Source organism: Myotis myotis, unplaced genomic scaffold, assembly GCF_014108235.1.
Source record: "Myotis myotis isolate mMyoMyo1 unplaced genomic scaffold, mMyoMyo1.p scaffold_m19_p_17, whole genome shotgun sequence".
NCBI classification, from domain to species: domain Eukaryota; kingdom Metazoa; phylum Chordata; class Mammalia; order Chiroptera; family Vespertilionidae; genus Myotis; species Myotis myotis.
In genome coordinates, this window is record NW_023416321.1 from 4,345,438 (window position 1) to 4,362,746 (window position 17,309).

The 17,309-nt window shown below is 43.7% G+C and overlaps 2 protein-coding genes across 8 annotated transcripts in view; both read left to right on the forward strand.

The window, feature by feature from the left end:
• The window catches only part of CPSF4L (cleavage and polyadenylation specific factor 4 like), a 36,649-nt gene extending 20,155 nt beyond the window's left edge, over positions 1 to 16,494 (forward strand). The window contains exons 8-9 of the mRNA XM_036339023.1: positions 4,574 to 4,673; positions 16,420 to 16,494. Of these exons, the coding sequence (XP_036194916.1) occupies positions 4,574 to 4,597 (24 nt within the window). The 3' untranslated portion in view covers positions 4,598 to 4,673; positions 16,420 to 16,494. The remainder of the gene's footprint in view (positions 1 to 4,573; positions 4,674 to 16,419) is intronic.
• Positions 1 to 17,060, forward strand: part of FAM104A (family with sequence similarity 104 member A) — a 29,411-nt gene extending 12,351 nt beyond the window's left edge. The window contains exons 1-4 of one of the 7 annotated variants that reach the window (XM_036339016.1): positions 51 to 324; positions 4,574 to 4,673; positions 13,160 to 13,219; positions 16,420 to 17,060. In XM_036339016.1, coding sequence (XP_036194909.1) covers positions 56 to 324; positions 4,574 to 4,673; positions 13,160 to 13,219; positions 16,420 to 16,659 — 669 coding nt within the window. In that variant the 5' untranslated portion in view covers positions 51 to 55 and the 3' untranslated portion in view covers positions 16,660 to 17,060. Of the gene's footprint in view, positions 1 to 50; positions 325 to 942; positions 1,113 to 3,122; positions 3,318 to 4,573; positions 4,674 to 13,159; positions 13,220 to 16,419 lie in introns of those variants that run through there. The other 6 variants (XM_036339019.1, XM_036339018.1, XM_036339020.1 and 3 more) reach the window with 6 other exon arrangements.
• Positions 17,061 to 17,309: the final 249 nt, after the last annotated feature.

The following is a 17,309-nucleotide window of genomic DNA, read 5'->3' on the forward strand; positions in this document are numbered from 1 at the left end:
CCCCCTCCAAGCCCGCCTCTTCCCGTGGGCGGGGTTACCGGTCGGCGCGCCCGGGATGCGTCACTGCGCAGCCGCGAGAGGGCGGTACCACGGCGGCTGCGACATGGGGGGGCGCGGAGCAGACGCCGGAAGTAGCAGTGGTACGGGTCCCACCGAGGGGTACTTAACACCGGCCGAGTCCACCCGTGCCGCGACGAGAGCCAAGGCCCGACGGGGTGGGCGTGGCGGCCGCCAAAACACCACACCCTCGGCCCCCTCCTCTCGCGGAGCGCCGCCGCGTCGCTCCCCTCCACCGGCTGCCATGAGCGAGCGCCTCCGCCCCAGGTGAGACCAGAGGGACCCCCGTTCCTTCCCGGCCCCTCTCCGCTTTCTTGGAGGGTGGGGCGCTCGAAGCGGGGTCCGAGCCAGCGCGGGCCTGCGGGTGTTATTGTCAGGGGGAGGAGGGGAGCGGGCTGTGCGTGTCTCGGCACCTGACCCCTGCGGGTGCTGGTGGAGGGACTCCAGGGTCCAGGTCTCCCCACTCCCCCATCTCCCCCGCCCCATCTTTCTCTGTTTCGAATGAAGTCTGGTCGGTCCCGGAAGAGAGACGCCGGCCCTCCAGCGTCCCTGTCCTAAATTTAGGAGGGTGGGGGGAGGGGAGGAATGTCTGATCTTCGAGTGGGAGCTCCTAGTGCATCTTTGGGGCTGGGGGAAGAGGGTTGCGGGGCTGCCGGCTCCCCAAGGTCAGAAAGAAGGCCTGGGGTTGACCCTGCTGCGGGGAGGGGTGATGTGGACGGAAGAATTTGGGCCCCGGGCGGCTGTGAACGCGGGCGGGCAGATGACCGGAGGGGCTGATGCGGTCCCTCAGGCCGCCGCACGGAGGGAACTGACCGGGTTCTAAACTGTTTGGAGGCGGAGCCGTTTGACTCCGGAGGCGGAGGGAGGGAGGCTGGTATGGCGACGCACTGCTGTTCCCCGGAGCCCGGCCTCGGGCCTGGGGCAGGGCGGTTGGGCTCGCTGGGCGGGCTGGAGTCGAGTCCGGGCCCGGCTGCGATGCTTTCCTCTTCTGCCGAGAGACCCCTGTGACCGCGTGGAGAGGAGGGAGGCCGGCGGATGGACCTGCGTCCTTCCAGGTCCCCGGGGCTTCCCTTTGCTCCATAATAGCCTCTGGGGCAGTGGTTCTCAACCTTCCTAATGCCGCGACCCTCTAATACAGTCCCTCATGTTGTGGTGACCCCCCCATTTCATCGTTACAAATTGAACATAATTAAAGCATGGTGATTAGTCACAAAAGCAACATGTAATTATATATGTGTTTTCCGGTGGCCCTAGACGCCCAAAGGGGTCGCGACCCACAGGTTGAGAACCGCTGCGTGGGGGGGGGGGCTGTCTAAGGGAATAGGCTGGATCGCCCTGACGCATAATGCCGTTTATTCTCTCGTCCCACGTCTTCATGGGCTCTGGATGGAATCGACTACCTTTCCCCCAGGACCCAGCCCTGGAGGATAGTCAGTGCTTCCTGAGGTCCTCCGGTCCCGGAGCGAGAAGCTGTGGTTCCTCCCACTTGTGCGTGGGATTGCCGACTTGGGCCAGCCACGCAGGGAGTGAGGCGTACAGCGCCTCTGTGTAGGGAATAAGACTAAATACATTTGACTTTAGGGGCCCAGTGACCCCTGACCTGGCGGGGTGGGGAACAGAGCCCTTCCGCGCCGTCGGCTTGGTCTGACTGCCATTGTCTTTTCCTTCTCAAACCCAGTTGATGGTTTTTGGGTCGTCTCTCGGGATGTCTCACGTGTCTGAGAAAGTCAAAATATTTCGTGCAAAAAGATTCCCTTTTATCCAACCCCGTGCACAAAGGACTGTTTACCCTGGTGGCAGATTTCCTTTCCTCTGGGACGCAAGAGATGCCGACATGTTTGTACTGGTCACTTGTTACTGTCAAAGAGGCCTGGACGGGTTTCCCGCCTACTTTTCTCTTCACCCCAAGTCCCACGGTGCCCGAGGGACCTGTTCTGCCAGCCCCAGCTCTCTTGGTATCTCCGAGTTAGTTCACGCCCCTGGGTCTCTTTCCTCAGCTTCCAGGTGAAGCGTTGGTCAAAGATGGTGGTGTACGTACTGGGGTGGCGGTAGAGGAGTGGGTGTGTGTCAAGGAAGCCCTTTCTGTAAGGGCGATCCTTGATCCCACGTATTGCGGGATTTATTTGTGTAGTTATTTTTCCCAGTAGGAAGGACGGGTTCTGTTACTTCTGTGCCCAGTCTCTAGATGACAGTGAGATTGGGGAGAAATGAAATGATGGAAAGTGATGGAACCAGCCATCCTTAGAAGGAGTAGATGCTAAACAATAATCTGTTAACTAGTTGGCTAGGGAGACTAGGATCAATTACAGGGCGGCTGCTAAAATTATAACCTGGTCTGTGGCATTAATGTGGAAAGTTATAATCTGACTGATTGTGTGGATAGGCGTGGGCATGAAGTGTAATCTTTCCAGTTATTAACGATAATGTTGAAAGAAGAATGTTTCAGGGACAGAATCTGCAGAGTCTAGAAAAAAAGTGAATTGAAGAACAAGTAGGGCTCATTCTTAACCCAGTTCCATCCAGAAGAGAGGGCCCCCACCAGGTACAGAGAATTCTGGCACCTTGAGAAATCAGCTGAAGATGAATGAGGCGGGGCTGTTTCATGCGATCTTCCCAGAGTTGAGTGAAGTCGGCGAAAGCAGCCCATCCTCTGTTCTTACACTCTGTTGGCTCCTGACATTCACATTCTTGTCACTGGGAAGATGTAGTCCCCATTATAAATGAGGAAATCGGAAAGTTTTGGTCAGGCTCCTAAGTTTGGTAAGAGTGACTCAGCCCAAAGCACAATCAGCTGTTGTCACACTGATAAAAGTAGAATTTGGGACCAACATACTGCTGTTTCATGAGTTTCTTGGGGTGTCCACTGGCTTCCATTGGACATTGCTCTATAACTTCTTCATATTCCTGTGAACATTCTCTGGTCAGATGAGAATGAAAGTAGCAATTTCTTGGCTCAAATCGATGCTAAAAACATCTTTAATGATTATTAAAACCTGATATCCATCTACTTTTTAGCTTCTAAGTACTTCAAAATAACGTGTAGATCTGACCCAGACTCCTGGGAGAAAGGTCGGGAAGCAGAAGTGATGATCTTATTTTGCAAACAGCTGAGCCTTAGAATGAGATAAGTGGCGTAGCCCTCTTCCTGTTGGTTGGTTCATGCTTTATCAGAACCGCACACCCACTATTTACCCTAAACTGAATCCAAACTCATTCATGACGTTAGAGGGACTCAGAATGCAGGAACTGAGTGCAGGATGGTAAGGTTTCTTCGCTGTCCAGACTTCAACTCAGAACTTTAGGATGAAGGGCCTGTCCCAATAAGCCACCCTCCTCACATAAGAAGTTACTATATGGCCCAATTCAGTACTTTCCAAAAAGCTGTTTTTTCCTCTAGCTCTAAAAATTTGGACCTTTAAGAGTTTGCGCTACAGTAGATGCCGCTGCCCCGTGTAACTTGGCCTCCAGGCAGCACTGTCCGGTGGCGTTGTCTGCAGCGACAGGAACCTGCTCTGTCTGTGCTGTTCAGTGCAGCTGCCGCTAGCTGAAATGTGGCTAGTGTGACTTAGGGACTGGGTTTTTAATTGTATTTAATTGTCATGAATTAAAATTTAAATAACCACATGTGTTAGTGGCTACCATATTGGACAGCACAGTTCCAGGCAATTTGACTTAAAATTATACCTCCCATAATTTATTTCTCTTGTCTAACTGGGGTTTGGAAGTTCTTCTGACAACACTTGGTTCTTGCATAGAAAACATACGAATTTTGTCTCTGTTGCACATCTTAGAACACACGGAACTGAGAAAGGTGTCTGATTTTTCTTTAAATTTGTACGTTTTAAGCAGCTTATGCCATAGTCTCAAAGAAACAATCTGGTCAAGTAATTTATACCATAACACTAGGTGCTATCGCCAGAATAATCAAGTCTGTGTTCAAGAACAGCTTTTCCAGGGTTTGTCCAGAAAAGTAATTTAATACTTTGGAGGGCATAGAGCTTTTGTTTAATGTGGCAATTGGGAGAAAATCAGGGATGAAGAAAAACTAAAGATTAGCGGCTACCATGAATCTCTATGGATATTCCTGGGTAGCACCATTTTCATATGGACTTTAAGGGTAAAATAGGCATTGTCACATGGAAGGGAGCAAAATGAAGTAACTTGGAATTAGAATTTCAGGAAATGTAGAAAGACCATAACCTTAATAAGGTGGAATTTAAAAAGCTCAATCATTACTGTCTTCCTGCTCTTATTTATTCACAGTAGGCATTTAAAAAGCTTCTTTTGCAAAATCAGTCACACCAATTTCAGCCCCACCTTACTGCTGCTATTTTATGTTTTTGCTCTTAGTGTGCCTAGTGATGGTGTGCTTCCAGTTTTAACCTATGGGGATATCATAGGCTGAATTATATTTTTTCAGGCAAGAGGGAAAATTTATATGTTGTCATGGTTTACAGTTTTAAGTGTCTGAAAGGTGAACGGTTGATTTTTTTCTCTCCTCGTGATTTAATTTCAGGAAAAGGAGAAGGAATGGCAATGAAGAGGACCACCATCTCCCCCCACAGACCAAAAGGAGTAGCAGAAACCCTGTCTTTCACGATTCCTGGGACACAGAGGTAGGAATTGCAGCGTTTCAGCCTTTTCTTGAGCCATGGCCCCTTTGAGGAAGCTTTGCACCTTCCCCAGCAAAACAGTCTATGTCTGCCCTAGTCAGGCATGCTCCCCCCAAAATCTGTTTTGTTAGAAGTTTCATGAGCCTTTGCAAACCCTTCTTTGAACCCTCTATTTATATTTCACAAACCAACCCATTTTCAAATAGTTTATGAACCGTAATTGTCTTTAAGGTAAGCATATTTTGTTGCTTCAGTTCACATATCTGTAAGAATATATAATGTATATGTACGCAGAATCCTGTTTTTCAATGTTTTCACCCTTTCATTGTGCTGTCACAAAGCTGCTCCGGAGGCAGAGTAGCGTGAGAGGGAAAGAGAGCTCCCAGGGTTCTGGCTTCCTGAGGGTGCTGCGTATGCATGCCGGGAGAAGTGCTCGGGAGGCTGAGCCACAGTGCCGAAGGGAAGCTCACATTGAAGTGATGCTGCTATTAAATTAGGTGCCTAACGATTTAGATCAGCGGTTCTCAACCTGTGGGTCGCGACCCCTTTGGGGGTCGAACGACCCTTTCACAGGGGTCGCCTAAGACCATCGGAAAACACATATAATTACATATTGTTTTTGTGATTAATCACTATGCTTTCATTATGTTCAATTTGTCACAATGAAAATACATCCTGCATATCAGATATTTATATTACGATTCATAATGTAGCAAAATTACAGTGATGAAGTAGCAACGAAAATAATTTTATGGTTGGGGGTCACCACAACATGAGGAACTGTATTAAAGGGTCGCGGCATTCGGAAGGTTGAGAACCACTGATTTAGACCCTTGACAGGTACCACCTAACAGAAACTCCTCAATGGCAAACATTCCTAAGCTTCAGAACTTCAAGCAGAATTCTGTATATCACAATTCTTGCACAACCAGATAATTTGCATTTTAATTAGTTCTTGATAACAGGACTTGACTTATATCCAGTCTTTGCCAGAAATCCAAAGTAACTCCCCCCAGGGTGGGGGTCTGTAACTGTCATGTGGGGAAGACTCATTCAGGAACAACTAATGAAAAGTGTAGCTCGAGCCTTCTACATCAAGCATGTCAAACTCACGGCTCACAGGCCGCATGCCTCATTTATTTGGCCCATGTTAGCCTTTGAGTTTGACATGCTTGTTCTACATGGAGACGTGAGTTTCTATAGCTTTTATCTCTCTTTTGAAATTTTTCCTATTATACTTTTTCTTCCTTTTTAAAACATGATGAAAAGTTATTGACCTTTGTTTAAAGTGGTAATTGGGGAATCTCAGGGATGAAAGAAACCATACTTTAGAGGCTACCGTGAGCATCTGATGATAAAATACTAACACTAATTGAGTCTCCATTTTTCTTTTTCTGTTTTTACTAATGGTAAGGGCCTGAGGGGCAGGGGGAAAGGCAGGGGTGTGCTCCCGGGAAGGAGAGAACCCATTATTCTTTTGAATTATAAGACTGTTCCTTAAAAGAGGATGCAGTGATTACTTTCATGGTGTCGGCGTGAATATTTCTTTACTTGTATCTGTATGTAAATTCTGCTGTATGATATTCACAGTCGTTTGAAGGTACAGTAGTAAGTTTAACTGTTTGTATTGGTCTTTTCCCCTGATATCTAACATTTTTGATGCCTGAGAACAGGAATGTAAATTGTTAGGTTTAAAAAAAATTAAACATTTCTGATCTCTTATTTTTAGACACACTCCTTAGGATTCGTTTTCATTGCTGTTTGTAGAAAATGACCTGCACTCCCTTTCTAAAACCCGTGTATTGGTGTGACAGAAGAAAACAGTGTGTTGTTACTCAACCTGTAGGTTACTATGTCTTGTTCTTACTTGTCCAAAGAAATTCAGTGGCTAAGCAGCTATGTAAATCATTAGGCTGGGGACGGACTACGTTGTCTTTGTTATAATTTACAGTCAGTGCAGGTACTTCTTATCTGTCATGGTATCTGCACTCACCAGTAGCCCTCTCGGGCAGTGGTAACTTGGACCCTCTGTCTCAGCTGTGCTGGCTGGACATCTACCAGCTGTCTGAGCGAGTGGCCTGTGGTGCTGTGCTTCTCCAGCGGTGGCATTAACAAGTAATGAGGCCTGCGAACCCAGGGAGAGCTAGAGAAGCAAAAGGCAGGGGAAAGTCTTCAAAGTGGAAAGTTAAGCCCTGAATAATTGAATCGTCACCCCTGGAATAGATCATTATGCTTGTAGCCATAAATAGCAAGTTTGGGGTTATTTGGCTGCTTTTTGACATATATAAAAGGGAAAGCAGTAAAAGGATTCCTTATAAATGGATTATTTTATTAATTTACATGACAAGTTATCTTATTGATGAAAATGTTACTTTTTAATTCTAAGGTAGGGCAGAGGTAAGTTTCCTTAAGACTAACTCAGTTAAGAGAAACCGTTTCCTTTGTTGTTCCTGAAATACTTAAATAATTTTAGAATTCCTTTAAAAAAAATACATTTTATTGATTTTTTACAGAGAGGAAGGGAGAGGGATAGAGAGTTAGAAACATGGATGAGAGAGAAACATCGATCAGCTGCCTCCTGCACACTCCCTACTGGGGATGTGCCTGCAACCAAGGTACATGCCCTTGACCGGAATCGAACCTGGGACCCTTCAAGTCTGCAGGCCGACGCTCTATCCACTGAGCCAAACCGGTTAGGGCTAGAATTCCTTTTTTCGTGACTTGAAGAACTTTCATTTGGAAGGAAAATTTAATTCTAAGATTTAAAATTCCCAAAAGTTATCTTTTTCTCCTAAATGTAATAATATTGGCAAGCACTGTGAAGTAAGATGTGAGGTCGTTTTTGTTTATTTTGTTTTTGAGGTGTTTGATTTCTGTTAAACTATTAAACTATGCCACAAGTAAATGGTAATTGCCTGGAAATTGGAGCCAGTTCGGGCCTCTTTCTTCCTACACACCATGGAGCTAAGGAATGTGCACTGACTCGCCAGATGAGTGACGTAGAAAGAAACTTCCACTCTGCTTGTGCATTTCTTCCTGCCATTCCGGCAGGTATTATCATTTCTATTATCATTGTCGGATGGAAATGTTGGGGCACAGAAAAACGTAAAGCCACTTGCCCAGAGATACACAGCTAGCAAGAGGCAGGATCAGTGAGCCTCAGGGCTTCACTGTTGAGCAGCTTGCTCCTCGCCATGGCGTGTGCCATCTCCTGGAAGAGCCAGTGGGGGTTCTGGGAAGCTGTGCTAACTATCCAGGGGCAGCAAGGTCCTTGACTTGGCAGACATCATAGAAACAGAAGAATAGCTGGAAAGTGTCCCCAAGTCAATGCTATAACATGGTATTAGCAAGAAACCATTTTTGATTTCTATCTATGCAGAATAAATACAAAAAAGACTTTGGGGTCTAGTATGTTTTTGTAGTTGTTGTTTGTTTTTTCAAAATGTAATTGGTGTTTGAAGACCTTGAATTTGAACTCCAGTGACTTAGATTTAATGACATGTGAGCCTTGGGATGCTCTTTTTAAAATTGAGATATATATTATTACTATGGGAATAAACATTTTTCTGTAAAGCCATCATGTATGAATCATGTTAGCAGTGGCTAAGTTAGGCTTGTTTTTTCTTGATGAGCAAGAAGTGAAATATTTATCACTTTGTGTCTTCCTCTTGAGTCCTATACAATGGTAGCAACATTCCCTTGAACAACACGGGTTTGAAATATATGGGTCCATTTATGCGTTCTTTTTTTAAAGTAAATATGTACAGTACTGTAAATGTGTTTTCCTTATAATTTTTTAAATATCCTTTCTTTAGCTTACCCTATAGGATTACAGAATATAATACAGTAGGTCCTTGGGTTACGTCGGAAATCCGTTTCTACGGCGCGATGTAACGAGATTTTCGCCGTAAGTCGGAACCCACCTACATAAGCACCTACGTCACTCACATGGAGCACATACACAGCAGTAATGAAGTGAAACAGTAAAAAAAGTTTAAAAAAAAGATAACAATTTCTAACCTTTACTTGTGGTAAATAATAAAAAACATAAAGCACATGTACATACGTCGAAATGATGGAACTTTTTAAAAAATAAATACTGTAAATGGGAGATGGCAACGTAACCACGAAATGACGCATGTCGAGTCTGACGTAACCTGAGTCCGATGTAACCCTAGGGCTGCCTGTATAATATAAAATAATCCTATATAATAAAAGGTTAATATGCAAATTGATCAAAAGATGGAACGACCAGTCACTATAATGCGCACTGACCACCAGGGGCAGACGCTCAACGCAGGAGCTACCCCCTGGTGGTCAATGCGCTCCCACAGGAGGCACGCAGCTCAGCCAGAAGCTGGGCTCATGGCTGGCTTAGCTGTCAGTCGGACATCCCCTGAGGGCTCCCGGAATACGAGAGGGCGCAGGCCAGCCTGAGGGATGGGCGCCCCCCCCTCCCCCCCAGTGCACTAATTTCATGCACGAGGCCTCTAGTATAATTTAATATACAATATATATGTTAATTGGCTATTTATGTTATTTGTCTTCAGGTAAACAGTGGGCTATTAGTGGTTAAGTAGTTTTGGGGGAGTCAGAATTTATATGCAGATTTTTAACTGTTCAGGGGGTCAGCACCCCTAACCCTCATGTTCAAGGATCAACTGTATTTGGCAAGCATTGTCCCGAGTAGTTGGTGTCAACTTGGATGTCTCCATTTCCTTCCTGTGTCCCATCTCCCTCTGGGGTACGACACACATCCCTTCATTGACATTGCCACAGTCCTCATGCTGGCCTGCTCTCCTGCTTGATGTTCTAGAAAACTTCCCAGTTGGCCCCTGCTCGATCTCCATGACCTCGTTCGTCTTAATAGGTCCCTAGCTTCCTCACTCCTAAGTGCAGATCTGAAAACATCTTACATGCTTGGAAACTGTTCCTGCAGACTTGGGGCACCTATAACCTAGCCATGACCTCTCATGTATATTTTGTCTCACTAACGCTTCCTGGAGTGGTGCAGCCAACACCATCTTTAGCCTTTCCTCCCCAGAACACTCCCGATTTTGCTTATTCTCCCATTTTGTCACACCCTCCTTGTAAAAAGATTCTTCCTCCTCCTCTAGGTCCATTCAGACACCATCCATTTTAAGGAGCCTCTCTCCTCACTCCCTCGTCCACACCTATGCTAGATTCCTGTCACCTCAGTGGCTGTGTACTGTCCTTATCAGTGGCTGTATTGTCACCACATTCTTGATGAAGTTCAGTAAATAAATGACCAGGGAGCCCAGTGCACTGCTTCCCGAGCTGGGGCCCTGGCATGTTTTCAAAAGCCTACAGGTGATTCTAAAGTGGACTGCATTCTTCCGGGCCTTATCTGCAGTTACCAGGGTGCACAAGTAGGTTTCATTACTGCCTGCGCTAACAGAATCCTCCCTTTCACACAGTGCTTCGCCACAGGGTTCTTGGGAGCTGCCTTTGTGTATTTAGAAAGAGACTCTCGATCAGAATCTTCATAAACTTAACTTTGTGCTTGTGTACCTGGACTTGCAAGGGTTTTTATTTCACAGATCATGACCTTACTCTCTTTTGATTTGTAATACAAAGTTGTCATTGAAAATAACCTGGTCAGAGTCAGCACTCAGCCCAAATTGAAAAGTCAGAGGAAAGAAATGCGCTTTGTAACCTCGGATTTGGATAAATGGTCTGTAAGGAGTCAGGAGCCTGGGGACAGGGATCCTAGTTGATGAATCTTTCTCAGTCCCAAAGTTTCTGGACTCTTTCAGTACAGAGCGTGTTCAAGTCTTTCAGAGCAGGAATAGTAACAAGGTACAGACTGTACCAGTTCTCGAGTAGTGCCCCCCGCCCTCCTACCCCAAGGATTTGATATGAAAAGGTGCCACTTGGTGGGGGAAATATAATTTTTTTTTTCCTATTTCAAGTGTGTGTGTATCTTTTTGTTTTTTTAATATATTTTATTGATTTTTTACAGAGAGAAAGGGAGAAGGATAGAGCTAGAAACATGGATGAGAGAGAAACATCGATCAGCTGCCTCCTGCACACCCCCTACTGGGGATGTGCCCGCAACCAAGGTACATGCCCTTGACCAGAATCGAACCCGGGACCCTTCAGTCCGCAGGCCGATGCTCTCTATCCACTGAGCCAAACGGGTTAAGGCGTGTGTTTTTTTATAAGCCGATTTATCTCTGTATATCTTAAAACACTGATAGAGTTAAAATTTGATGTTATGCCTTTAGGGTTAAAAGTAAATGGTCTTGATCCCATCAAGTAGAACACTTTGCTGGCCGAGTGTTAATAAGACCGCTTACAATGACTTTCAAACATTTTTGACCCTGTCCCATAGGAATGTTTTATTTTATGGCCCAGTACATACCACATATATTTGTGAATAATCGAAAAAAGTGTCACAACTGCCCTCACCCTGTTGCACTGTTTTCTTTTCTGTGCTGCTTGCTCCCCACCAGTGGGTTTCACCATCCATTTGAAAAACACTCGTCAGTCTGTGAGGTACTCGCGAAAGCCTCTTGGAGAGCGAGAAGACTTGAATTGGCAGACAGTAGAGCCAAAGGATCGTGAAAGAGACGCATTATTTTTACCTTGGATGACAGGAGTCTATATCTGATACTTCAGGACTCCATCCTGGTTCTGTGTGGGCCGTCTCTTATTAGTTTGAAGGTATCATTGCCCTCCTCAATGCAAGTGAATACAAATGAGGCTGTTGGCAAGGTTCTTAAGTAGCTCAGGGAGGCCAGCAGTCTTTCTGAAATCCTATGAACAGAATCTATCTATCCATCTCTCCATCTATATCAGTGGTTCCCAGCGTGGGGCACCTGCCCCACAGGGGGGCAATTTGAGGATGAATTATTAGTGAATTTTTTGCATTTCTTATGGTTTTAGGGACTTCATATACAGTATATAAATATATAGTGACATTTATGCATTGCAGTTCTCTATTATATGTTTTGAAACTTTATTTGCTAATTTTTTGTATCATTTCATATTATTATTTTTTAACAATTTCTTAGTAATTTCTTCCTCAGTACTTCAGCTGTCCTTTCGTTGTTTTATTTTTCTCTTTCATGGATGCCATGTTCTTTGGAAACTTGTTTAGACCAAGCTAATGATCTTTTAGGCTTCCTCCACGTGAATAGGAGTTCACTTTTTGAATAAGAATTATGTGTCATGGGCAGGGGGATGCCATCAGGATTTTAGAGATGTTCAGGTGGGGCATGGCCAAAAGAAGGTTGGGAGCTACTGATCTCTATATATAAGTCTTAGAATTAACTAAAGACCTCTATTTTGTAGCAATATTCTCACTCATGATCATTTTTCCCACAAAAGAAATCTCTTTTTGTAGAAGCTATAGAATATATAGTAAAAAAAAAAAAAATAGAAGGTCCAGATTCTAAATATTTTGGCATATATATCCTTTCAGACTATTTTTAGGATATATGTATATTTACATTAAAGAAAATCATTTTAAAACCAGCTGACATACTATATATACTGTTTTGTAACCTGTAAAAAAGATGTTGAAGGTTTCTATCTTGGTGTGTTAGTGTGTGTGTGTGTGTGTGTGTGTGTGTGTGTGTGTATGTAATTTTTAATAGCTGAATACAATTTCATTGTTATGAATTATAATTCATGTATTATACTTTATATACATACCAGAGGCCCAGTGCATGGATTCGTTCAGGACGTGTCCGGCCCATCTCAGTCCTGTTTGGCGGGGCCAGGGAGGGGCCGTGGGAGGGCTCCAAGGCATGTCCGGCCCATCTTGCCCAGTCCGATCAGCTGGACCCCAGCAGCAAGTTAACCTACCGGTTGGAGTGTCTGCCCCCTGGTGGTCAGTGCACGTCATAGTGACTGGTCAAACGGTCAAACTAACAGTCGGACACTTAGCATATTAGGCTTTTATTATATAGGATATTATAAATTAATCAATTTCTCTATTGTTATCCATTTTGGTTGTTTGTAGACTTCAGCTGTTTAAACAAGGCCACACTAAACATTTTTTAAAAAATATATTTTTATTAATTTTAGAGAGGAAGGGAGAGGGAGAGACGGATAGAAACATCAATGATGAGAGAGAATTATTGATTGGCTGCCGCCTGCATGCCTTACACTGGGGATCGAACCCGCAATCTGGGCATGTGCTCTGACCTGGAATTGAGCTGTGACCTCTTGGTTCATGGGTCGATGCTCAACCACTGAGCCATGCAGGCCAGGCACACTAAAGACATTTTTATATGTGTCTTTATAAAGTTACGTTACAAAAATTTTTAAATGGACTAGGAATTGCTGGTGTATTTGTGTCCCCCTCCCCCCTTTTAATGGTCATTTCTAACCTGTTTAAAGAACTTTTTACCTTTTCTCAGAATAGTGTCACCTTTGCTGTTAAGTTGTGAAATAAATATAATTTGAAACAGAAACTTGACTTACTAGAAACTGATTCTAGTTCTTGCCTTAATTTTCAGACACTACCTGTAACGAAAAACAAAGAAAACAGACTAAGAGGAAACAAAGTTTTCTGCGCGGTGGGTTTCTTACCTAGTGTAGTACCTTACCTGCTTGTTAAATATTCATGGCCTTGTGAGGCGGACCAGCGCCAATTCTAGGTTGTTACACTCTAGGTCAGGAGAGGCTGCTATGGAAAGCACGTTTGTTTTTTTTATTATTATTTAAATTGGCTTTGACTTCTTAAGTCTTCAAGTAAATGTAATTGTTGCTGTTAACACTGCCATCTGATGCCACTCAGCCCATTTATGTTTTCATGAATTTTTTTTAATTGTGGCAAGAAAGCTAGGTTGTCTCCTACTACCTGTAGGCAATAGGATATGTGACCTATGCTCAGTAGCACCAGGTGACCCATGGACCATGACAGCTCTTGGTTTAAGCCTTATTAATGATGGATGCATTTGGTGAACATGCTTTCTTTGCTGTTTCAGGCATGTTTATATGTGGGTATATTTTTAAGTACAGTGGGGCCTTGACTTACGAGTGTCCCGACTAACGAGTTTTTTGAGATACCAGCTGTCTCTCAGCCGATTTTTTGCTTTGAGTTGACAGACTAATTTGAGTTAATGAGCTCCTTAATGAGCTTGGTCTCAGAACAAATTAAACTCGTAAGTCAAGGCCCCACTGTAGTAGAATCAAAGTTACTTAGACCTCAACCCAATGTCCCTTCATCAGTTACAATTTCTCTAAAAGGACACATGTGATTTCTATATACCCATGTGGATTATAGTATACTAGAGGCCCTATGCACGAAATTCGTGCAACAGTAGGCCTTCCTTTTCCTGGCTGCCAGCACCAGCTTCCCTCTGGCACCCAGGAGCTGGGCTTCCCACTGGTCACAGGCAGGCATCTGGGACCCGGGCTTTCCTTGCAGCCTCAGCTTCATCCAGAAGATCTTCTGAATGATGTCTGGAAGGACGTCCGGTCTAATTAGCATATTACACTTTTATTATTATAGATGTATTGTTAGGTGTAACTTCTGGTATTTTAAAAATCACTTTTAAAGTATCTATCTTGAAACATTTTATTTATACATTTATTTTGGTAATGTAAAATATGTGATAACCACATTGCAAAAAATTCATAGTAAAGGGTTGAAAAAATAAGATCTGTAACCCCTCTAATTTTAACATTAGTACTATGGGCTATTTCTTTCCAGGCTTTTTTCTTGTGTGTAGATTTTACATTGTTGTAAGCAGACATTTCAAAACCAGTATCTTTAAGGGAATATAAATTTAGATGTATCAAAAGGCTAATGAGAAAAAATTTTATACCAAATCATTAATTACTAGAATTCTAACTTTTTCATGTATTATTCCTTCTAGTACAATATTGTATTGAGTTGTAAATAGAGGAGAATGCTAATTAAATGATTGCCATTGTCATTTATTAGAAATGCAGTATTTAAATTGTGTAATACCGTAGTTCTGAAGGATCCTTACCATTGCCTTCTCTTTTGAGACCCCTGCTAGTGGAAGAAAGGAGATTTCTGAGTGACTCTTGTTAGGGACCTCTGAGTAGCTTCTTCAGGATGACTAAGATACCCAGTCATGTTAGTTACATTAAAATATTAGACAGATCTGTGCACATGCACATATACACACATCGAACTGCAAAAATGCTAATATCACTTTACAAGAAGTATATTAAAATCGCAGGGTGTGTTCTGCATTCAGAGAACACCATTCGCGTCCTTGAGATAACCACAAATTGTCACAGGTTTTTATTTTTTATTCTTGTTCCCAGAAGCCATTTTATCTGTTATGAGGATACCTTTTTTACACTCTGTACCAATGAGTGATACTTATCCTTAGAGTAGGGGTGGGGAACCTTTTTTCTGCCAACTGCCGTCTGGATTTTTATAACATCATTTGAGGGCCATACAGAATTCGCCTGCTACATTTGTTCAAACATTTAATTAACTCACCTCTAATGCCATGGCAGGGCCAAGACCGAATGACTTCCCAGGCCTTATTTGGCCTCCGGGCTGGGCATTCCCCACCCCTGCCTTACAGGCTGAGAACTTGTTCCCTTGACTATTAGAAATTATTGGAATGAATGACAAGATAGAGAAGACATGTAAAGGAGTTAAGATGTAGTTGAAGGGATTTGCGGTAGAAGGCCTGTGCTTCAGTCTGGACCCTGCCCCTTAGGGATGTGTAATGGGGACAGTAATCCCACTTGACATTACAGGGTAGCTGTGAGGATAGAATGAAATATCTTAGGTCTGTGGTTGGCAAACTGCGGCTCGTGAGCCACATGTGGCTTTTTGGCCCCTTGAGTGTGGCTCTTCCTAAGCCTGAGGAGTACCCTAATTAAGTTAATAATGTACCTACCTATATAGTTTAACTTTAAAAAATTTGGCTCTCAAAAGAAATTCCAATTGTTGTACTGTTGATATTTGGCTCTGTTGACTAATGAGTTTGCTGACCACTGTCTTAGGTGAATGTAACTTCTAAACTGTAAAGCCCAGTATATGTTATTGTTACTATTAATCCTCACCCAAGGATATTTTTTTCTATTAATTTTTTTAGAGAGAGTGGAAGGGAGGGAGAGACAGAGAGACACACACACACACACACACACATTGACACACACACATTGATGGGTTGTCTCCCCTATGCACCCCGACTGGGGCCTGGGTTCAAGCCTGCAACCAAGGTATGTGTCCTTGAACAGAATCAAACCTGTGACCTTTCAGTCTGTGGGCCAATGCTCTGACCACAGCCAAACTGGCTAGGGCAAGCCCAGTATATATTTTTTTAAAATATTTATTTTAAAATATATTTTTATTGATTTCAGAGGGAAAGAGAGAGGGAGAGTGAGAAACATCAATGATGAATCATGGTTATTTGCCTCCTGCATGCACCCTACTGGGGATTGAGCCTGCACCCCAGGCATGTGCTCTGACTGGGAATCGAACTGTGACCTCCTGGTCCATAGGTTGACACTCAACTACTGAGCCACACCAACCAGGCTAGCTCAGTATGTGTTTGTTTTTTTTTTGTTTGTTTGGTTTTTTTTTTAAATTTTATTATTAGTTAAGGTATTACAAATGTGTCCTCATCCCCCCCATTAACCCCAACCTCCCCCCCCTCAGTATATGTTTTGATGCTAGTACTTCTCAGACTAGGTAGGAAGAATATTTTTAAGTTAAACCACAGTAAACGTCTTAAGAAACAAGTAGCCTAGTTGTGAAACTGTTCCTTTTTCTTTCCAGTCTTCAAGCAGTGACAGTGGCGGGAGCAGCAGCAGCAGCAGCAGCAGCATCAACAGCCCGGACAGGGCCAGTGGGCCAGAAAGTAGCTTGAACCACATCGTCACCGGGTCCAGCCCCAACACCCCTCAGCCCGCACCTGAGCAGTCTGCACTATGCCAAGGCCTTTACTTCCACATCAACCAGACCCTGAAGGAGGCCCACTTTCATAGCCTACAGCACCGAGGCCGGCCTCCGACATGATGGGCTGGTGGTTTCTTGCCTTCTGTGAAGGGACAGCGCTGTGCAGATTTGATATTTCATCTTACGATGTTTTAAAAAATTGCACAAAAAATGCCTGTTGGCTTTCCACTCTATATTTGAAATAACAGGTTAACAGGCAGTTGTTTACTTGTGGTTTTGCTGCACTATTGCAATTTTAAAGGGGCTTTGAAGCAATTTTTTATAGGATTCTTTTGAGGGTGGGTATCAAATCCATGTCAAGGTAATGGTATGAGGAAATCTCATCTGCGTGTTGAGTCCATAGTTTGTCCAATTCAGATTGATTTCCAAATCTGTCAATTAGAAATTCTACTTTATGTAAAAAGGCCTTTTAAAAATGCGGGATCTTCAATTTTTTAAATTCAATAAACTAGTAAAGAGTATGTAGTTTCCATGAAGAAACATACATTTTTTCCAAAATATAGACCTTGATTCAGTCTTGCACTGAAATTGCCATACTACCTCTTAGTATGTAGCTGTGCGGTTGGAAATGCTCTCCTTTGTAACAGAGTCAGGTCCAGGTGGAGCTGTGTATGCGAAGCACCCTCCCCAGTGACTGTCTCCTCTCTGCTGTGTATTTGTGTTTCCAAGAGAATGGCTTTCAGGTTCTTGTATATGCAGATAATTGTCAC